This window comes from Callithrix jacchus, chromosome 12 (genome assembly GCF_049354715.1).
Source record: "Callithrix jacchus isolate 240 chromosome 12, calJac240_pri, whole genome shotgun sequence".
Classification (NCBI taxonomy): domain Eukaryota; kingdom Metazoa; phylum Chordata; class Mammalia; order Primates; family Cebidae; genus Callithrix; species Callithrix jacchus.
This window is the reverse complement of record NC_133513.1, coordinates 55,170,172-55,193,571: the sequence shown is the minus strand read 5'-3', so window position 1 is coordinate 55,193,571 and position 23,400 is coordinate 55,170,172. Positions and strand designations below refer to the sequence as shown.

The following is a 23,400-nucleotide window of genomic DNA, read 5'->3' as shown; positions in this document are numbered from 1 at the left end:
CGTCTCAAAATAATAATAATAATAATTTAAGAGATTTTTTTTTTTTACTGGCAGAAAATGTTGATTATTTAGCAGTTTTTTTTTTGTTAAAGAAGTAAGAAGCTGTAAGTAAAAAGTTAAGAAGCTTTTTTGACTTTAATGTTTTTAATTTTGAAATGGAAAAGTGACAGTATTTTTTATTTTAATTTTGTCATAGCCCCGTGCTGATCCCATTCCAATATGTAGCTTCTGTCTGGGGACTAAAGAATCAAATCGTGAAAAGAAACCAGAAGAACTCCTCTCCTGTGCAGATTGTGGCAGTAGTGGTAAGTTGAGTTTTTCCTATGTGTTGTACAATGACTTCCTATTATTATATCTTCATGCTATTTATCTCTCTATTAAAACTGTGTTGTTATTTAAAGCAATTATATGGCAATAGCATCGGCTTTACATTTTAAAAGAACAAGTAAGGAATAGAGAAAAAAGCATGAGTATATTAGTGCTGACATATGGATACTATATATATTTATATAATACTATGCATATTTATGATTGAGCTTTTATTTTATACCAGCATTGGTAATTCAGTGTAGAGATGTCTACATTGTAGATAAATTCAATGTAGAGAATTCTAAGCTTTCAAGCTAAGTACAGCTGGAATCACTGGCTTGTTTTCTGTTAATATAAACTGAAGTCTCAAAAAGTATTGTAGTCTCTAGTGTTTCCGGTCACGACACCTACTGGTGAAATGTAATATTACAGCCCAGCTCTGTGTGACTCCAAATGAGAGAGACAATATTCTGGAAACCGCAATAATAGAATCAATGTCATTGGGCATGAAAGAAATTCATTTTATCTGGAATAAGATAAGAAAAGAGTGGTCTGTACAGAAGGTGATATTGAAATCAAGGAATTATTGGGTAGGGACTCGGCAAATTGCAGTACCTCAAATGTTTTCAAGGAAGCTATTACCTTGAAGGCAGCCTCTGCCATTTTCTCCTAAGATTTTAAAGCCATACCTCCAGTTTCATAATGGAAATTTAAAGGGAAACTGTGCTCATCTTAATCTGTTTTACCAGCCAGTCTTCCTTTATGTTAAGCAGGTTTGATTTGCCTAGGTAGTACTGTGCACATTCATGCACACACACACACACACACACACACGTATACATGCATATATACATGTCTATAGATTGAGTGGTAGTTGTTAGATTTTTAAAAATTAATCATTTTTTGGCCAGGCATGGTGGCTCACACCTATAATCCCAGTACTTTGGGAGGCCTAGGCAGGAGGCTCATTTGAGCCCAGGAGTTCAAGACCAGCCTGGCAACATAGTGAGACCCAGTTGCTACAGACAACACAAAAACTAGCTGGGTGTGCTATAGTCCTAACTACTTGGGAGGCTGAGGCAGGAAGATAGCTTGAGCTCAGCAGTTAGAGATTACAGTGAGTTATGATCTTGTCACTACACTCCAGCCTATGCAACAGAGTGAGACTCCATCTTTAAAAATTAATAGCAAAAAAATAAAATAAAAATTAAGCCTTTTCTGTTCTTAAATTTTTTTCCCCAGACTACCCAAGCTTTTTTCTCTAAAGTCTTATTTTAAAATTCATGACTATTTCTCTAGTTGTATTAATTTCTAAAAAAACCAAAAAACTGACAAAGCACCATAGCTAATTCTTGTTTGAGAAGTCATGAGATACACTGGTTAGGAGCAAACTCAAGAGCCATCCATAGCCCTGGTCCTCTACCTTGAGTTAGTTACTTAACCATTCTGAGCCTGTTTCCTTGTTAGAAAATTAGGGATAGGGCCGGGCACGGTGGCCCAAGCCTGTAATCCCAGCACTTTGGGAGGCCGAGGCGGGTTGATCACGAGGTCAAGAGATCGAGACCATCCTGGTCAACATGGTGAAACCCTGTCTCTACTAAAAATACAAAAAATTAGCTGGGCATGGTGGCACGCGCCTGTAATCCCAGCTACTCAGGAGGCTGAGGCAGGAGAATTGCCTGAACCCAGGAGGCGGAGGTTGCGGTGAGCTGAGATAGTGCCATTGCACTCCAGCCTGGGTAACAAGAGCGAAACTCCGTCTCAAAAAAAAAAAAAAAGAAAATTAGGGACAATGGTAGCACCAACCTCTTGGGTTTTATGGGAATGAAATGTGAGGGCACAAGTAAATAACCTGGCCACAAGTTCTGCAAGAACTATGATAAGTATACTGCAAATGTCAGCCGTGTTATAGGTTAGCATGTTTGATATTGTTATTCTTGATTGCTGTACGTAATTTAAAATCTTATCATCACTTATGACAGCTGCTTGATGGATAGAAGAAATGTTTCATACTAAGGAATGACAGTGTTGTGTAATGATTCTTCTTTCTCTTATGAAGGTTTAACTTGATAGGCCCTTTGCGGTTCAGCAGTTTTCAGGTGCTGACTAGGAGGGAGAGCCTTGGAAATAAGACATTCCAAACCTTGCTTGAAAAATGCATTCTGACAGTCTTTTTGATGGGCTTTACAGATTCATTAAAATTCTTTTACCACATGGCATCATGGATAGTGACAAAAGGGCATGGAAACATTATCTGTATGTTCAGTCTAATACATTTCAACCCTACGATATCCCTGTTTTATGCTGGGGAGGTAGTGCCTCACTCATCAGTTCTGACTCTGTCGTTATCTTTGGGTTTTCTCATGAGGCTCATTCTGAATGAATTATTCTTTTGTGTAACTGCCTGATGAATTTAGTGGTGTTCGCTTGTCTAGGGTTTACCCTTTGTGTTTTTTAAGGTGGAACTTTAAAAACACCCTTTTCTGTTTTATTTCTTTAGTATCTATTTGTCCGGGTGCCTAGACAGATTAAAGACGTACTTAAATGTGGGAAGAAAAGTTCCCTTCATATATTTCCTTACCTCTGGTGATACACTTACTTGAGTTGATAAGGAGTTTGAGATCATTATCTTCTAGATCATAACTTCAAGGCCGCCTTCACAGGGTATAAAGGCGTAATTCTAAACAGGTAGATCTTAGATTTTCTGATGTAATCAATCTCCCTTCGTCTTTCCCAGATTGAAGACCTGCCAAAGGGGAGGTTGATCTCCTTTATATTCGAGGTCACTGAAAATTTCTTTCCCCTGGTGTTTCTTACTTTTCACTCAGACGTTTTCAGGGTCAAGCCAGGGGTGTTTAGGTGCTATGTTATGTCTTCTCTATTCAAAAATATCCTCTTGTTTTCTCTTTTAACAAATTGAGAATAATGGCTTGAAGATACTGTTTAGAGGGTATATGTGGCTGGTGTCACTTTGTGAGCCAGTCTTCACATGGGGAGAGCCAGAGGTTTTGGGGCCAAGGTATGGGTCGTGGCAGAAATTCAAGCCCTAGGGTCATCATGCCTCTTTGTTGGGGATAGAGGATGCCTCAGAGTGCTTCTCGCGACTCTGCAGTGGGATCTGGCTCTAGTGTTGAGGTTCACTTAATCTTCCCTTGAGTGTGCTGTGCCAGCCTGGGTTTGGCTAATTTAGTTAAAAAAAACTATTGTTCCTAACTCAGGGCAATGCTTTGTAGATACTTATTCATCTGGTAGATCAGAAGAAAAGACTTAGTTGTTTTTTCCTCTTTAAACTAAAGGATCAAAATAAAATATACTTGGTTTTAGGGAACTTGGGGGTTCTTATAGTTCTAATGCTCTGTTTTGACACCTTGTAATTCTAAGCAAAAAAGAAAACAGTAGGCCAGCATGCATTAACAGTGCCCTCTAATAATGGCGGGAGCCCTGTTGTCACAGTCCAGCATCTCAAGTGGGAATTATAGATTGGTTGGCACTCCTAAGTTAACCTTATGGAAATGACTGCCTTCTCACTCTTGGAAGAGGCTGTTGGTTCTGGGACTGAATGAGACTGTTCATAATGATCAAAGGGATCCCAAAATGTAAGTTGTTTATATGAAAAAAATACCCATAGCAGCATAAAACCAGAAAAAGGAAATATAGATGGCAGCCTGTAGGGAGGATCATTCTTAAATGTGTTTCCCATATGTGCCTGATGCTTTTTAGTCATCTCTATCTGAAGTACCATTTGTATGATGTCACATTTAGCTTCTGCTTAGATTTCGTAGATGACAGTAATAAATGTTTCCTTCTGCTTATATCATAAAGTAAAGCCAATTAGAAATTTATATGTTTTTAAAGGGGCTTAGTACTTCAAATGGGCAGTATTTTCTTTAACATTTTTTTTTTTTTACTAAAAATTCTTTAAAAAAAAAAATCATTCAAGTTTATATGTACCAAAAATGTGAGGTGAGGTACATAGTGCCTGGAACCCTGAATGTGGTGTCCCTAACCTGGGTTCCAGTTCTCTTCTGCCACTTGCTGGCTCGTAACTTTGATTTTCCTCATCTATGCAGTGTAAAGCAGAATGTCTGGTCTCTGCATCCACAGGGCTATTGTGGGATCCAGTGAGATAATGATAGGAAGATGATCAGTAACTATAAAATATGAGACAAATGTGAAGGATTATTCCAACCACTATTATGAATGTGGGAATCATCAGATAGTCTAGGTCTGTGAAAATGTTAGAAGTGATTTTACTTGACTTTCATGGATCAGCCTACTTTGAAATTAACACTGTTATATTCTCTTTGCCTCATTAAGACCAAATTATCTTTAATTAGCTTCACATAAGTATTAGATATTATACCAAATGAAATTTTGTGTCTGCTGCTCAGATTGCTGGGTGGTTAAATCTTACTTACAGATGAGTTGTGTGCATGTGTGTTTTCAAATTAGCAAATCTAAGATAAGTGTACAGTTCAAAATTACAGCATCATTCTAAGTGGAAGCTCATTGAAACAGGAGACAGAAGAAAGGCTGCTGCGATGCAGCTGGGAGAGTGAGAGAAATCCCTTTTGTACAATAAAGGGAGCGAGAGCTGTGGATTAGAATATCAGTGCACCCTCGAGAGACCTGAAATCTTTCCTGGGTTTGTCTTTATTTGTGTGTTAACCCTGAACAAAACTTGCATGCTCATGGAGGGAACTGGTAGCAGCAGCATATGGATATATGGGCATATGAAAATATAAAAAAAGACCAGTAGTTTCTTAAGGTCACCCCAGGAGTTGGTTGCTTAGTCATCCAGTTACACATTGACTAGATGCAGATTGAATCTGCAGGTTGGAAAGAAGACACTTGATTAGAAAGAAACCTAAAAATATGATCGAAAGAAGAAAAGAGGCCAGGCGCAGTGGCTCACACCTGTAATCCCAGCACTTAGGGAAGCCGAAGTGGGCAGATCACTTGAAGTCAGGAGGAGTTCAAAACAAGCCTGGCCAACATGGTGAAGCCCCGTTTCTACTAAAAAAAAGGGTGGTGGGGGGCGGGGGGACAGAAACAAAATTAGCTGGGCATGGTAGTGTATGCCTATAGTCCCAGCTACTGGGGAGGCAGAGGCAGGAGAATGGCTTGAACCTGGGAGGCAGAGGTTGCAGTGAGCCGAGCTGCACTCCAGCCTGGGCGACAAGAACGAAACTCTGTCTCAAAAAGTAAAAGTAAACCAAAAAAAGATGGGGGTTGGGAGAGGAAGATAAGCCCCATTCCCCCAAAAGCCCAAAGCATGATCAACCATCCAAAGGGATGTAATTTCATTAAAATTGTGCTTGTCTGGGTAATAGTGACCTCCTTGTAGCAAAATCTAATGATCATTTTTCAGTGTCTATCAAAACCTAATTGGTGTCTTTTAATCCACAGCAAATAATTTCTCTTAGCCATATTTGGTCTTGTAGGGAATCCTTTTTCTTGAAGTGTTCTTTTCCTTTGGCCCCTGTGACAGCATATTATCTGTGTTTTTTCTCTACCACTTGTTTCCACATATTTTTATTAGCCCTTTGGTCCTCTCTCCATTCCCTAAATGTTTCTTCAGGTGTCAGTCCTTGGCCCTGTGTTTGTTAATCTGCCTTGTAGGTTCTTCTGAGCTTCTGACTGTAGATATAAGCAGCTGTTGAGTTTCTCCATGAGTCTACCTCCTAGGCACCTGAAAGTTAATATCCAGAACAGCTCGTCAGCCCTACACTGCTTCCTCTACCCAAAAAACAGCCACAACAATAACAACAGAAATCTCAGCAAACAAACAATATCCCACCTCTCCTGGAGGATTTCCTGTTTCAGCAAATGGCACACTGTCTGCCACTCACTCAGTAACACAAGCTGGAAATTTGGAGCCATCCTCTGTCCTATTCTCTCACACCAAGGAATCACCAAAAACACGTGAATTCTAAATCATAATATATATCTTGGATGCTAGATTTATCCATGCATCCCCACCAGCCCCACTGAGATGTGCTTTATAATGACCTCAATCTAAGGCCTCCAATCCATTTTTCATACTGTAGCCTAAGTTACCTTTTAAAATTATAAATCTGATCACAGAATTTCTTAAGTGGCTACCAGTTGCTCTTAGGAGAAATCTATATTCTTTAATACAGCCCCAAACAATTCTTCTGGATCAGGCTCTGGTTTAACCCTACCTTACATCACTATTCTGTTCATATTCTGCACATCAGTTACATTGAACAACTTCCCTCTCCTTGGATGTACCCAGTTCGTCTCTCCCTCTGCTCATGCCGTCTTCCCTGCTCTGCCTCTCATCTGGTCCCATCCAATCACACTCATCTTTTGGGTTTCTCTAACCTCCTGCTGTAGTCTCCCATATCTCTAAGCTACCTCATTGTAAGGCATTAATGTGAATTCTTGTTTAATGTTTGTCTTTCCTGCTGGGCTATGTGATCTGAAAGGGTGGGAACCATGTCCATCCTTTACCTCACTGTATTCACTGCTCAATAAATATTAGTTGAAGGAAGGAGAAATGGACAGTTGGTTGGTCAGATAGCCAGTCTGAGGGGCTTAGTGTCTGAGTCTTTATTCATTTTCCATTGCTGTTAGAATAAATCACCACAGACTTAGTGGCGTAAAAACCACACATTTTTAATCTTATAGTTGTAGGTCAGAGGTACATCAGGGGTCTCACCAGATTAAAATCGGAGTGTCAGCAGGGCTGGCTTTGCCTGGAGACTGGAAGAGAGGATCCATGTCCTTGCCCATCTGGGTTATTGACAGAATTCAGTTTCTTGTATTGATAGGCCCAAGATCCCAGTTTTCTTGCTCTCAGGTGAAGATCGTAGCCAGCTTCTAGAGGCCACCCACATTCCCTGGCTTGCAGCCCTCTCACCATCTTAAAAGCCTGTGATCTCCTCTTCCTCTTCCCATCTCATTTCTCTAACCCAAGTCCGAAAAAGGTTCTCTGCTTTTCAGGACTAATGTGACTGGATCAGTCATGCCCACTCAGATAATCCAGGATAAACTCCCCATTTCTAGATCTGTGTCCTTAGTCATATCTGCAGAGTTCCTTTTGCCACAACAAGTAGTATGTATACAGGTTATGGGAATTAGAGCACAGATGGCTAGGGGGTGTTACTCTGCTTACTACAGCGTCTGTGTTTTTATCTTCCTCAGTACTTTTTCCAAAAAGCTTTTCTACTAATTGGTAGTTCCATTGATACTTGTTTAATTTTAAATAGTATTCCTTTGGTTTTGCTAGATAAAACTATTGTAAGCTACTAGTACTTGATATGTACTTGTGTAAAATTGAATGAGTGAATGAATATACATTATGGCTCTCAAATCTGATAAATTGCAAAATACAGTAGTAAAACAAACTCCAGAAAGACAAAGTACCATGAAATGCATCAACAGAGAACAAGAATTTTAGAGGAAATTAGTTGGACATGGAGGCGGTGTCAGTAGTGCCCGAACTTTGGAAGGCGGGTGGATTGCTTGAGGCCAGGAGTTCAAGACCAGCTTGGCCAACATCGCAAAACCCCATCTCTACAAGAAATACAAAACAATTAGCCAGGTTTAGTGGTATGTGCCTGTAGTATCAGTCTCAGATACGCGAGAGGCTGAGGTGGAGAATTGCTTGTCTGGGAGGCAAAGGTTGCAGTGAGCCGTGATCGTACCACTGCACTCCAGCCTGGGTGACAGACCCTGTCTCAAAAATAAATAAGTAAAAATCTTAGAGGAAATTGTTGAGTTTATGGAATGGCTAAACCAGAGGTAAGGAATTACTTGACAGTAGCATTGTTTTCCTCTATCTAATTACTGTAGATTGTATAGTAGTATATCAAGACACGTTACAGTCTTTTGTGTGATTTTAAGGTTGGCCATGAAAAAATAAAATGGAAATATTTCTTCATCTCTAAGCATCCTTTACACAATCATAGTTAGAACTGGAAGGAATCTGTGGCCAATTCTCTTGAGCTAAATAAAGGTAAGATTGCTGCCTAAAGGAAAGATAGGCTAAAGATTTTGGAATTTGATAGGGTAGCTTAAATAATATAGTTGAGATAAAATATTGCTTAAAGCATTAAGAGAAAGAGTATTCCTTGCCCCTGATTGAAAATGGCTGAAATCCACTAATTTTCAAACTGTATAATTATTTAAAAGTCTGTCTTTTATAGGATACCTGTGAGAATAAATAGTAGGCTGTAATATAATGTGAATTACCTTAGTTACTGAATATTAAGCCACAAAGTACAAAAGCAGATTTGAATGTAGAGAATAATTCAGTACTTGAAATTGAGGTCATATGTGCCCATGATGTATGCTTTACAGGAAGTAATAAAAAGGGGGGTGGGAAGTAAATGGTATACTTTTAAGCTGATGGGACCCATTTTAAGGATGGAATTTAAATTGCTGTTCTTTAAAAGTCAAGTTTTTACCCCCTTCACTATGTAAGGAGACAGAGGGGAGGGCTCTGATCAAAGCAGATCTCTCCCCTGCCCGCTTCAGTACACTTCTTAAAAGTCGACAAGCGGGCTGTCTTTGTTTGCTGTTCCTGAGCAGAAAGAGGAGATTGATACCATTTTTATCTATTCAGACTTTTTCCTTGCATTCATTTGAATGAGAGAAGCCTCATAAAAGAACAGTGTCACAGGTTAAATGCATCTGCCTGGGTGTCTCCTGCCTGAGGTCATAATCCCGTGACAATATTTTATTTTCTCAACATCTTAAATACAGATGTTTAGATTTTTTTCTTAACTCAGGAATAGTGCTTTTATTAACAGTATTGGTGATTGATTTGGAATGTTTTTACTTCAAAAAGCCAAATCTCCTGGTGGGTGGAATTTTATGAAGCACCTGTTAAGCTTTAGGGAGGAGGACCTTTTTGGCAGCAATCCAAAATACATATTTAAACAATGAGCCTGCCAAAGTCAGGAAATTATAAAACAGTTTTGAAATTGCAGAATCTGCTTTTTTTTTATTACCCCTCAGGTTTCCTTTGCAGCTTGGTTGTAAGTTCTTTCACATGGGGTTTACTAATGTTCTTCTATTTAAAGACCAAAATTTAAAAAAAAATCGAGTTTGGAGATCTCTTCAGGTTTATGTGATAAAAGACCATTAGATTTTAAACTGTACAGCCTTCCAAAGAATTTGGGCTCACACTCCCCACACCTCTTGGAGGAATCTTTTACTTACTGGCTCCTGGCTGGCTCCTTTGAATGGCATTGCCCCTCAGAGTCTCTAGTTTTTCTCCTGTGAAGTGAGCAATAAGACATGGTATGTGGAGCGCTGCTAGGCGAAAAGTGTGCCCCAAACAGTGTGGAAAACTCAATGCTTGGGAAAATGGGGAAACCTGCTGAGGCCTGACTTGTTGGTGTGTCTCATTTAACCTGGATCTCAGCTTCTTAACTCTATCTTAAATTTACTCTTTCTGCTCCTGCTTCTAGAATTTAAACTCAGTGACCCAGGGCAAGATGGCAATGGAATATTCTCTGTTTATCACAGCAATGGGGTATTCTCTCTGTACTATGGGATTTGGGTAGGGGAGGGCGTCAGTAGTTAAGCAGCCCCAATTTCTTATTTAGTTATCTGTTGTTTTAAGTGTTACGATTTCATCACCCCAAGTGTGTGGCAAACCAGGACCCCCTCAGTAGATGGTGGTTGATGAAGATGGCCAAGTACAGGAGATTGAACGGGGGTGCAGGAGTAAGAACGCCTGAGGCTGTGTTGTCTTCAAGTTCTCAAAGGCTTGAGATTGGAATTGGTATAAATTTCCAAAGTTCTCTTAAGGAAAACGTTTGTACAGTCATTTTGTTACATACAGGGAGAGAAGGCAAGGGGAAAAGGCAGAAGGAAGATATGTAATTCAGATTCTCTGATCTGTTGGCATTTTCAAGTTCCTAAGGTTCATTGGCTAGCCTCATCAGCTATCTATTAAGTATTAGGGAATGGGAGTTTTAAAAAGTCAAAGGCATTATTCCCATCAAGCACTTTGCTTTTTGTTCTCATAGGACACCCATCCTGTTTGAAATTCTGTCCTGAATTAACAACAAATGTAAAGGCCTTAAGGTGGCAGTGCATCGAATGCAAGACATGCAGTGCCTGTAGAGTCCAAGGCAGAAATGCAGTAAGTATGGCTCCTGTAATCCACCTCCAGGTAACTCGCTGATTTCCAGTGTTAAGGTGTTTCCAGTTTTATACAGTGTGGCTACTTTCTTTCTAAAGTTTTAAATCACATGATGTCAAACTGCAACCAGGATCTTGGTGCACCTTTATTATATTGTATTAATGTTAAATCCAGTAACAGAAGAATTTCTGGCCTTTTACAGTTGGTTTCAGTCTCATTTAGTCTCTAATATGTTATATTCCAGGATAATATGCTTTTTTGTGATTCCTGTGATAGAGGATTCCATATGGAGTGCTGTGACCCACCACTTTCCAGAATGCCAAAAGGTGAACTTTTAAACTGTATTAAAAATATATTTTATTACTTATTGGTTAGCTTTGTCCTGATGTCCAACAGCTCAGAGGTATGCAGGTTCTTTAAGCATTTCTTTTGAATCCCTCCCATCTTCCCTATATGTGTGAGTTTAGCACAGGTTGTGAATAGAGGAGTTTAAAAGTATGGGGAAAAACACATATATTTGATATACTAAAGGCCCTAATTCAGACCCAGGGATGAAAAAGACCATCTCTCTCTCCAAACCATTTTCCTATTAAAATAAGATTAGCTTTTGTAGGTCAGAAATTTAGAGCACTCTCCATATTATTCAGCACAGTGTTTAGAGGGTAAGAAATTTTATATTTTTGATGATGATAGTGACTCCAAAGTCCCACGACAGGAAGCTATCACTATTTTCTTGGCCGTTAGTTGGTATTTTGAACACAAGCATCTGAATGGTCTTATAGGTGATTGTGTCTGATGGAATGTGGATTTTCTTCTGTTTATTGTGTAAGTCACCTGAGCTCAGCCTTTCCCCCCCTCATTTTGCAATATATTAAACATTTTTAAATAACTTTGCCTTTTTATTATAAAATCCATAATTTACATTGTGGAAGATTTAGAAAGTACAGATAGACAAAAAAAGAAATAAAAATAAAAATGAACTGGAAATTCCTTCTCTGCCTTCACATACCCTTTGAAGAGAAATGGAACAGTCTATACATGTTTTTGTAATATACTTTTTCCCTCTCTCTTAATAGATTGAAAGTACCCCTACATCATTAAATAGTCTCCTAAATGTAGTTTTTAGTAACTATGTAGAAATCCATAGTATAGAGCAGGGATTACAAACCTGGCAACTGTGGGCCACAGATAATGCTTTGTTGGCACGACATTTTTTAAAGTTTGAATCTGAGTCCTCTGGGTGGTGCATGCATGCTCCAGTTTGCCACAGTCTCACTACTTCCTGCTGTCTTATGTTCCATTTTGCTTCAGTCACATATATTATACAATCTAGGTCCTTCCTGGAGGTATTTGATTTTCCAACCCCCTGTATAAATGAACGATAATTTATTTAACCCATCCCTTAGGGTAGATATTACAAATGTTTCCAATTTTTTCCAACCACAATTATTTCCTTCAAATAAATTCCTAGGGGAGGAACTGTTGGATCAAAGGCTAGATACATGAAAGGCTGTATCAGTTTGCAGACTATCCAGCAGTAAATGAGGATACCTATTTTCCTGTATTGTGACCAGTACTCACCATATCTCCTTGAGTCTGAGACACAGGTTTTTTGTTGTTGTTTTTTTTAATGTTTTAGTATCTTTGAAGTCAGATGTGTCTTACAGTCTATTGTATCTTAGATTTGATGAAATACATCATTATTTTTAAATTTTACCAGTTTGATAATAGAAAGATGTCTGATAATTTTTTCTAAGTGGTCAGATGCATTTCTTGTGTTTGATTCTTGGCTGTTTGTGTATCATCTTTTCTAAAGTACCTCTTTTTATCCATTAATCATTTTTCTGTTGGGATTTTTACCTTTTTCTTTCTGATTTGCAGAAGCTTTTCTCTTTTTTTTTGTAGTCAAATTCATGAATCTTTTTATTTATGGCTTCAGTTTTAAATGTCAGTCATGGTTAGATTATATAAATATCCACATATCTTTCCTGGTACTTGTAACATTTTATTTTTTCATATTATAATATTCATCTGTCTAGAATTTATTTTTATAAAGGATAGGAAATAATTCCTCTCCCAGATAGATAGCTGTTTGTTCTATCACCACTTATTGAATCATTTCATCCTTTCCCCACTGATTTGAAATATGACCTTTTGATATGCTAAACTTTCCTGTAGGCTTTGATTGTTCTGGTCTTTCCATTCTTATCCATTGACTTATTTCCCTATGCTAGATGTATATTTAATCATTGTAGTCCTTCAGTACTCAATACTTTTGTTTAGATTTTAAAATTATATTTTATACTGATAATTTTTTTTAGTGTTGGAAATTCCCAGAAAGAGATAAGACAAATTTTTTTTCCCTTCTAGAAATTCCAAAAATGGACTGATTTGAAAATGTCTCCCTCAAGTCATAAGATACATAATATCTTACAGAGTTTTCATGTGTGGGTTTATGTGTTGGTGGGAGGCTTAGTGACATGTTGAAAAGAATTTTCTGGAAGGGTTCTGAGAGAGGGGCAGCCTCTGCCCTCACCACCTTCACTCTGGGGAAATTGACCTTTAGTGATGGCTTCCTGAGGAAAATGACAAAAGGCAATGACCCACTTTTTGGAGTAAAGTTCTGCATACAGGCATCCTTGAGCAGCTTATTACAGCTGCAATTTGTATTTAATTTCTTCTCTTAAAATAAAACATTAAAATGTTTTTCTCATATATATATCAATTCAGGGATGTGGATTTGCCAAGTCTGCAGACCAAAGAAAAAGGGAAGAAAACTACTTCATGAGAAGGCTGCACAAATAAAACGACGATATGCAAAACCCATTGGACGACCGAAAAATAAATTAAAGCAACGATTGTTGTAGGTTGAGATCTTATCAAAAGAAATCTGTTATGTTTTGCTTTAAAATATAGGTGATTGTTATTCTCTTAGATTCCTTTAGGGTTTTTTTGGCATCAGTTTTTCAAATCAAGGGATAAAAAATATTTCTCCTTTTTGCATAAGCTGTGGAAATTTTTTGAAAATAACATTTTTAATTACCACTGGCATTTTGGGGTCTTCTGTTGGCACTAGCTGTGATACCAAGTGACATTTTTCAAGCAGCAGGATGGAAGCAGAATGTAAGAATTGGAAACAATCATTCAGCCTACTTTATTACTGGCTGAGCATTAGAAGAGCTTAATTATATAAATATTTTCATTGGAATTTTAAAACGAGAGGGATTTGTCCATGTCTCTAGCAAATCTTTTTTGTTACTCCAAATAACATTTTAGGAAAATACCTCTCCTGATAGTAATGTAGCATTACCACTTTTTAAGCTCTCTTTTATGAAATAGGAGCTTCTGAAAAACCTGCAGTTGCCCATTCGCCTCTGAAGAGTTAGACAGGACCATTTGACAACTGCATGTGTGCAGACATATATATAAAAGGATATATTCGCAGTGGCCTGGAAATCTGCTGTGATAACCCCATTTCCACTATCCTGTTGCTGTATAATTGCCATTAAAGCCCAGTAGAGCATTTAGCAGGAGTTAGTTGGAAAAGTAGAGAAAACAGGTTAAATGAATTTATTTTAACCTGTGTAGAGTATAGATCTATCAGCATGAAGGTGTTTACAAATGGAATCAGTAGACTTGTGTATCTGTAGCAGTTCTACCAACAGACTACCACCATCTTTTCAGGCTTAGTGAGAGGGTCATTGTGATGCAGAAATGCTCTGCACATCACCTTGAACAGACACCAAGAATCTCCCTTGCTTACTCCTTTTCCTCTAATTTTTTCTGAAGCAGTTCTCACTATCTTACCTGCTCTCAGAAAAATAGTATCTTCCTGCACCTTTATCTACTAAGAAGAAGTAGGAAATGCAGAGATTTCTATGAAACTTTGCAAAAACCCTTCAACCAGTAGACGTTTTCAATAGATTTTGAAAAAATTTCTAGAGGCAAACATGAAACATATATATGAATAAATCTTTCATAGTAGTATCATTTGAAGTAGAAATTATACATTTTTACTGCATTCATCCTGTGTAAGCATTGTTCTCAACATGGGACCATATCCTCAGGGCCCAATTAAAAACACCAAATTAGGATATAAACTTTCTAAACAAAGGACACAGCTGAAAATTGCATCTGGCACCAATCCTAACTTTTTGTTTGTCCAAAATTGTCCTTTGAGCTTAGGAATTTTTAAGACAGTCTAGGGAGTTTTCCTTTTTACATGCTTTATAAGCATATTATCCTTTCTGGGCAATCGATTCCAGATACAATCCAAATGCAGCGTTCTGATGTGAGACATTTTAGCCTGGATGAGTTCTTTGTTGGTAACTCTTGCTGTGTCTCTAGCGACACTAGAGATCTCCAGCGTTCACCTGACTTGGCTGAATTGGTGGTGCCAGACAGAGTCCCTGGCAATAGAGCCACCTCAGATGAGCCTGGTAGCTGCACCTTACCTCCCCTTCAGCCAATAGCTGAAATTCAGTCATTAAATCTTTGTATACAAGATGACCACTAAAATATGCTCTTCTATTTGTAATTAAGATATTTTTATAATTCAATATTGTATCTTTTTAAGGCTTTCATTTCTTCATTATTCACCTTCAGCTGAATTGATCATTTGAAAGCACATTCTTGGGCCCCAGCACTGTCATAATTCATCTGCAAATGTTTCTCTATTATATAAAATTCTGCTACAAAATGGGTAGCTTCGCAAACCCTAGCCTGAGGTGAAGCCAGTCGGCTGCTGTTCATGTCAGCAGCTGTGTTAGTGAGTGACCTCTAGTTTCTGTTGACTACACAACAGGATGGGCAGAACCAAGGTATAAAGGTTCTGACGCCAGGTGTCTGATAATGACCATGGTAAATGTGCCGCTTCTTCACCAGACTCTCCATGTCATGTCTGACCCGCTGTAGCTTTTCTTTAATCATTTCTTCAGTTTTTTGCTATTGTTGTCCTTTTTTCAGCAATATTTTATGCTGTAGTTAATTGTCTTCTCTCCTAAGAGAGTATTATTGGTTATCTTACCATCCTAAGCACAAACTGCTGAGAGGAAGAGGGTGTCTTTTTATGTTTTCTTAAAAAAAACTACAGATTTATGGCCATATCCAAACTCTATTTATATAAGTTTATAAATTGAATTAAAAATTACTTTTAACTAGAGATGAGATAAGCTTCTTCTTTTGCTTCTGGATAACACATATGACTTATTTCCTCCTAATACTTTTTTAAAAAGACATTTCAGGAACTGTGACAACTACTTGTGACAACACCAAAGCATAGCTTGTTTTTATTTAATTATAATGAAAGCTTTGGGTGTTCTTTTAGTCTCTTCAACATTTTTCTTGCTTATATTGCCCTCGGGTCCACATGGATTCTTCCAGTACCTGTGGGATGGGCCCTGGAAGAACCATGACATGCAAATGCAGTTGCTGCTGCCTTTCCAACAGGGAAACATCTAGGTGGTGGCACACACAAAAAATACAGTTCTTAAGTTTAAGCCCATTGAATGCATCTAGTTGCAATACATTTGTTTTTAGATACCTTTATAATTCTATTTATTAAATGCTGATACTATTCTCTAAATTTCTGCCTAGGTCTGTAACCAGTGATGAAGGATCCATGAATGCATTCACAGGAAGGGGGTCACCTGGTAGGGGTCAAAAGACTAAAGTCTGTACCACACCTTCATCTGGTCATGCTGCATCTGGGAAGGACTCAAGCAGCAGATTGGCTGTTACAGACCCCACTCGGCCTGGTGCCACCACCAAACTCACCACCACCTCCACCTACATTTCTGCCTCTACACTTAAAGTTAACAAGAAAACCAAAGGGCTCATTGATGGCCTTACTAAGTTTTTTACACCATCACCTGATGGTCGCAGATCACGAGGTGAAATAATAGACTTTTCAAAGCACTATCGTCCAAGGAAAAAGGTCTCTCAGAAACAGTCATGCACTTCTCATGTGTTGGCTACAGGTACCACACAAAAGCTAAAACCTCCACCTTCTTCACTTCCACCCCCAACCCCCATCTCTGGTCAGAGCCCCAGTTCACAAAAGTCCAGCACGGCCACTTCTTCTCCCTCTCCCCAGAGTTCTTCCAGCCAGTGCAGTGTGCCCTCTCTGAGCAGCCTTACCACTAACAGCCAGCTGAAGGCACTCTTTGATGGGCTTTCTCATATCTATACCACTCAGGGACAGTCTCGCAAAAAGGGACACCCAAGTTATGCACCACCCAAACGTATGCGTCGTAAAACTGAATTATCTTCCACAGCAAAATCTAAAGCCCACTTCTTTGGCAAAAGAGATATTAGAAGTCGGTTTATTTCTCACTCCTCCTCCTCTAGCTGGGGGATGGCTAGAGGATGTATTTTTAAAGCAATTGCTCACTTCAAGCGAACAACTTTCCTTAAAAAGCACAGGATGCTAGGCAGATTAAAATATAAAGTGACCCCTCAGATGGGGACCCCCTCACCAGGGAAGGGGAGCTTGACAGACGGAAGGATTAAACCTGATCAGGATGATGGTAAGCAAAAGGTCAAAGCTCCAACCAAACCTGCGCCCCGTCCCTTTCTCCCCAACCCCGAAAACAATCAACCAATCAATTCCTATTTGTCACATAGGTCTTAGCTATTTCTCTTGTTCTCACTTCACTTTCATACAGAAGCAGTGAAACTTTGACCTTTTTCTAATGCTGACTAAACCTCCAAAATGTTGTTTTTCCAACTAATACTCTCCCACCTTTTATTATTTATTTCCATTCGTAGTGACACTAGGACCCCCCAGATGCCTCCATAGCGTTGCTTATGGCTTTGTAGTCCCGCATGAGTAGCCACTGCCATGCTTCTGCCATGCTCTCCCCCATGTCGCCTCTGCAGCCACAGCGCTGTTTGGTCGTGTACTGTCAGTGCTTCCAACAGGGGGTGTTTTCAGCTCTTCACTTCCCTCTGCTCCATTGCTTTCTCATGACAAAGTTCATCCTGCTTCCGTCTCAGCAAAGCCTGATCTGTGACTCTGTGACGTGTGCTTTTGGATGTGAGTGTGTCTGTGTGTGTATCCACCTCAGGGAGAAAACGGATTTCATAATATCATTGAACAAATTGGCCCATTACATTTGCTACCCTTTATCAAACAGAAAACCAAAAATGTGTCGTTTGGACAAAGTAGTAGAATTTATTATCTCAAAACTGATAATGGGAATGCTATAAGTAGACATTGATAAAACTTCTAATCTTGGTTGAAAAACATGATTTCGCTGTGTATTGCTCTTACTTTCCCTCATGTATTTATTAAAGCTGTAAAGAGATGACAGTGATAAAAGTGATAAATTCAAATAAAAATTTGAGTATAGCAGGGAAAGGATACTGCTGGATCTTTGAGCAGTGCTTAGATGTAAAAGCTTATAAAGCTTAAAAAAAATCCCTATTTGCCCACTATGCTAATTTGGTGCCATTTTGGTAATATATGGTGGTTACTCATGATTCAAGTTAGTGAATACACTCTCTGCTGGTTTTAAATGACAGATACTGAAATAAAAATAAACATCAAACAAGAAAGTGCAGATGTAAATGTGATTGGAAACAAGGATGTCGTTACTGAAGAGGATTTGGATGTTTTTAAGCAGGCCCAGGAACTTTCTTGGGAGGTAAGGCAAGGATCCCACATTATCATAGCAAGTATAAAATATGGCTTCTAACTATTAATATGGAATTATTGTGTTGATCTTATAGAGAATCCCTTTCAACATCCTTTGTGATTCTTTAGGTGTTACCTTGCCCATTTTTAGTGACGGTACATTCAAAAGCAAAGACTTTGTAGAATTGTCTCCACTCTTAGAAGTAGGTAGGGGCTCAGCTGCTCTTGCAAAATAAAATAGAGCAGCACTGGTTCAGGCAGATTTTGGAAAACATTTCTAGGTATGAAGGAATAGATTTCCGATGAGTTTTGCCTAAATTTAGAAAATAACAATTTAAAATCACTAACAAAAAGAAGAACATCGTTGTTAAATTTACTGATGCTTCTTCCAAGACAGATGGCCAGCCGTATGAAAAATGTCTCATATTTTTAGCTCTTTTGCATTGATGAAAACAATATTGTGTTTCATGATCAGTTGTCAGTTTGATTTTCGCTGTCCAGTAATTTCTTTAAGTGGTTCCACTTTAATTCTGCTTATTAGCACCCAGATATTGAAAGATGAGGCTGTCAGACTTCTCAAAGACGAATCTGTTATGAATTGTGACTTTGTTGAGTCAATCACTGCGTTTGGTTTCTCTGGCCAGTGCAGTCAGGTAGACTCCCTACCCAGCCCCACTTCCTGTTTTGTGGGGAAGGGGTTTTCTGTAGGCTCTTAATGCTTTATTTTTAGTAGCAGCCAGTTGGGCTAAATACTCCTGATAGTTTCTACCTTTAGAGCTATTGGATATTTCCATCCCTCAGTCCACCCTACCAGGATGCCTTGTAGCAGCTTTCCTTTGGCTAAGATAAATGTCAAATTTCCCCCAGTTATTAAGATTAAAAGCTCTTGAACTGGCCCAGGTTGGAAACGAAGCAGGTCAAAATTCCTATGCTAATCAGTCGTGGGATTGCACCCTTGAATAGCCACTTTACTACAGCGTGGGCAACACAGCAAGATGCCATCTCTTTTTTAAAAAAAGATTTGAAGTCTTTAAATATTATCCTTTATCTTGGGCCTACTTCTGACATTCATGTATAAATACGAACAATAGGCCATTATCTGAAATATACTGCTAATTCTAAAGCTTTTTCATTCCAACATGGTAAAACTGGCTTTTTCATTCAAGAAATATTCTTGTTCTGTGTCAGACACTGTACTAGACACTAGGGATACCACAGTGAATCTGGCAGGCAGCATTCTTAAACTCATATGGCTTACTATATGGAAATAAGGGAAATAATAGGAGACAAGTGCTAACCTGCAGATTTCACAATTGATTATTTAATTACAGTTCTGATGAATACTACCTTGTGGAGGAATAGGAAACTATAAGTCTGTGTAACAGCCACATCATCTTATAGTCACCTAATTTCTAATATATTACAACAGATTATTAAATTCAGTTCTACCAACATTTGTATGTATTTACACCACACTTATTTCCTTTGCTATATTGTTTCTTAGGGTATTTGCTTGTTTTTTTGTGAACTCACACAAAGGTAATATTAGGTTGGTGCAAAAGTAATTGTGATTTTTGCCATTGAAAGTAATTATCAAAACGGCAATTACTTTTGCCCGACCTGTTTTATAAGGGTTGATAGTGTTATTTTAAGATCATGAAAATTCACAATTAAGATTAGTGTTCTGGTCTTGATAAGTTTTGATAGTCACTGGTGAAAGAACCAAAATGTAAGTGATGTATATATATTATTATTTTTCTTTTCTTTCTATTTGCCAGAAAATAGAGTGTGAGAGTGGGGTGGAAGACTGTGGCCGGTACCCTTCTGTGATTGAATTTGGTAAATATGAAATCCAAACCTGGTACTCCTCGCCTTACCCACAGGAATATGCAAGGTAATGGAATAAGTTTGGCAGGTATATATCTTTAATGTCATATACGGGAGAAAGGAAAATTATTGATTCTAAAGCAGGAATTAGGGATGATTTAGGAAATAAATTTTGATGGTCAATGCTAACTGTTTCCCAAACTACTGCTTTTGCTAGCACTTTTTTATAGTATTTCTTGTTCTCTGTAAATTCCTTGTGTGCCTTAGTTACACAGGCATTATACATTTTGCCATTTAGCTTCTAGATTGTGCTTTCTTTTCTTGGTTAATTGGGCAAATGTTGGTTTTGTGTGAAACCAAGTAAGAAAAAAAAAAGAAATTTGCCATGGTGAATTATTTGGTAGACTGTCTTCTCTAGTTGCCTTTTATATTTTTTAATTAGGCCTATTAGTTTTAGCTCTGATTTCTGGCATTTTATTTTCAAGTTTTTAATAGAAATTTAGCAAAAGAAGGAAAAATGGGAGAAATTCAGTGGGAATGAGTAGTCTTTAGAGACCCTTCCCCAAGTCTTTACTTTTAGAGCCATTTGTGACTTATTAAAAATGAAGAGAGGGCCAGGCACAGTGGTTCACTCCTGTAATCTCAGCAATTTGGGAGGATGAGGTAGGTGGATCACCTGAGGTTAGATGTTCGATACCAGCCTAGCCAACATGGTGAAACCCCATCTCTACTAAAAATACAAAAATTAGCCAGGTGTGGTGGGGCACACCTATAATCCCATCTACTCAGGAGGCTGAGGCAAGAGAATCGCTTGAACCCAGGAGGTGGAGGTTTCAGTGAGCCAAGATTGCACCACTGCAGTCCAGCTCAGGCAACAGAGTGAGACTTTGTCTCAAAAAATAAAAAATAAAAAGAAGAGAAAATAATGGGATCTGAGTTTTCATTTGCCTTAAACTTAAGATTAGCTATGAATGAATATATCCCAAAATGGGTACATTGAGAATAGATTTCTTCTATCGGGTACGTCAGGGTACTTACTAGTACCTTCAGAAGTGTTTTAGTTTGCAAAGTTTTCAGTAATTATAAACTTGATTTTCTTATAGAATAGATCTTATTTGTAACTGGAGAAAATGAGAAGTGTGTTCAGAAAGTTAAGTGACAAAGTAAGAGTCAAGAATTTGGGTTTCTCCTCCTAGCCTATACCATTTCTTTGTGTGTTCTTGAACAATTTTTTTTTAAAGTCTATGAGCTTTAATTTGCATAGGTAATCATAAACCATGTCCTCTGAAAGCTTTGAATAAAATTTGTACATAAGTGCAGGTTTTGAAAGTGCTCTCATCTGTGTCTCTCTCTCTCTCGAAAACCTTTTTCCCCATTCTTATATTCCAAAGACCTTGAAAGTGCTTCTGAGCGTTTTTTTGTAAATACTAGCAATGTTCATTAAGATATGGAAATTAAAAGTGTTCTGATTTTTAAGGTGGAGAAAAAGTCAGCAGGGAAGAGAGGTTATTTGTCTTTTACTCAAAGTGACAGTGGAATTGCTAGAAAACAAATTAGGTCTTTTGATTTTCAGCCCTGCCATTTACTGCATTAGACCATATATAGATCTATGGTAATAACTTTCAAGTTACCTCTTCCAGAAGTGGAAATGGTAACAACTAAGTTCAAGGACTTCTCTGCCTTGTATGTATGCAGATTGTCTAAAAATAATAAATTCACTTCTAAGTAAATTATTCTTATAGTTCTACCACTGACCATATATAATTGGAAATAATATAGTAAACCTGAATTAAGAAAAATATGCTTGGTCCCTTGACAGGATAGTATCCCTATTAAGTTGATTTTTAGGGTGGTAGTTCCACATCTGTAAGCCTTTCTTTACATTGGATATTTTAAAGGAAACAAATGATTTGTTCACGAAGTAAAGGCAGCACATATTATGGATAAGGATTATATTGAAAAATAATGTAAGGTGGTTTTTACATTCTCTCTTTACTATTGGCTTTCTTCTTCTTCTTCTTCTTCTTTTTTTTTTTTTTTTTAGAGACAGTGTCTCACTCTGTTGCCCAGGCTGGAGTAGTGCAGTGGTGTGATCTTGATTCACTGCAACCTCCATCTCCTGGGCTCAGGCAGTTCTCCTGCCTCAGCCTCCTGAATAGCTGGGACCACAGGCATGTGCCACCATGCCAGCTAATTTTTGTCTTTTTATTAGAGATGGGGTTTAACCATGTTGGCCAGGCTGGTCTCAAACTCCTGACTTAGGTGATCTGCCCACCTCAGCCTCCCAAAGTGCTGGGATTACTGGCATGAGCCACTGCACCCGACCTTTTTATGACTTAGAGAAAATTGAACAATATTCAATCTTCCCCTCCGAACAGTAATCAATCTGATAGATTCTGTGATTTTTAAACTTTAACAGATTACCAAAGCTTTACCTGTGCGAATTCTGTCTTAAATATATGAAAAGTAAAAATATTTTGCTAAGACACTCAAAGAAGTGCGGATGGTTTCATCCTCCAGCAAATGAAATTTACCGAAGGAAAGACCTTTCAGTATTTGAGGTAAGCAAGTATAAATAAAACATTCAGCTTTTTGAAGTCTAGTACTCCTCATTGTTGACTATGTGCTGATTTGTGTTTAGAAGGTGCAAAGTATATTTAATTATGACAGTGAAATTCAGACTGCCCTTTAAAACATCTCCATGTTTTGGAATGTTTATCTAACCATATTAAGCAACCATTTAGATTGATGAAGGATCCCTTCTTCATCACATTAACATTTTTGTCTTCCCCAAATCCCTGTCTACACCAGATATATTCACCAGTGAATTTATGATCTCCTCAGCTCTTTGTAAATTCCACTTTCTTTGGCAGGAGAAATGAGCTTTGTTCAGCAGCTCCAGCCAATGTCTGGCAGGTGCTCACTCTTCCAGGGAATTGAGCAGCTGTACATATCTCCTCAATACACAACCACCTGTGTTTCCATCCACTTCTTGGCAGGATGGATAATCCTTTTGGTGAGACCCTAGCAGATGTTGGAACTCTCCTCCCATCTGGGTAGATGGCCACCCCTGAAGAACTCTGCTGTTCACAGGAACCCCTTGTGGCCATATGTCTGTCATTGTGGGTTTCTTGAAGACATTTTGTATTTCCAGAATTGATTTAGTAGCAGGCCTTTGCCTCTATATAGTTGCATTGTTTAATTATGTATCTGTTGTCAGTTTAAGGGATTCAGTTCAGCTGTGTCAGTTCCACCTCGAGGAGACCATGCCTTCATTCCACGTTATTGTCTGTTTGCAGGGCTTTTCACTTCTCTCCTTCATGCTCTTCCCTCCACTTGTACCCTTCTATTGTCTACGCATTTTCTCCTCTGTGACCCATTTTGGTGTGCACTGATGCTCATTCCTGGGTACTCGAAACAAGCCTGACTTGTACAGCAGATATGATGTCTTCTTTCTCTGAAATATAGTTTCACTTCTGGATTCTCTTTTTCTGAATTGTACAGG

The 23,400-nt window shown here is 38.4% G+C and overlaps 1 protein-coding gene across 17 annotated transcripts in view; it reads left to right on the top strand.

Moving 5' to 3' along the window:
- Positions 1–23,400, top strand: part of KAT6B (lysine acetyltransferase 6B) — a 208,091-nt gene that overhangs the window by 139,491 nt on the left and 45,200 nt on the right. For 6 of the 17 annotated variants that reach the window (XM_078345540.1, XM_078345539.1, XM_035267898.3 and 3 more), the window contains 8 exons: positions 197–305; positions 10,317–10,432; positions 10,677–10,758; positions 13,163–13,295; positions 16,028–16,083; positions 17,957–18,078; positions 19,847–19,962; positions 22,315–22,456. In XM_078345540.1, coding sequence (XP_078201666.1) covers positions 197–305; positions 10,317–10,432; positions 10,677–10,758; positions 13,163–13,295; positions 16,028–16,083; positions 17,957–18,078; positions 19,847–19,962; positions 22,315–22,456 — 876 coding nt within the window. Of the gene's footprint in view, positions 1–196; positions 306–10,316; positions 10,433–10,676; positions 10,759–13,162; positions 13,296–16,027; positions 16,960–17,956; positions 18,079–19,846; positions 19,963–22,314; positions 22,457–23,400 lie in introns of all 17 variants that reach the window. The other 11 variants (XM_035267893.3, XM_035267890.3, XM_035267891.3 and 8 more) reach the window with 2 other exon arrangements.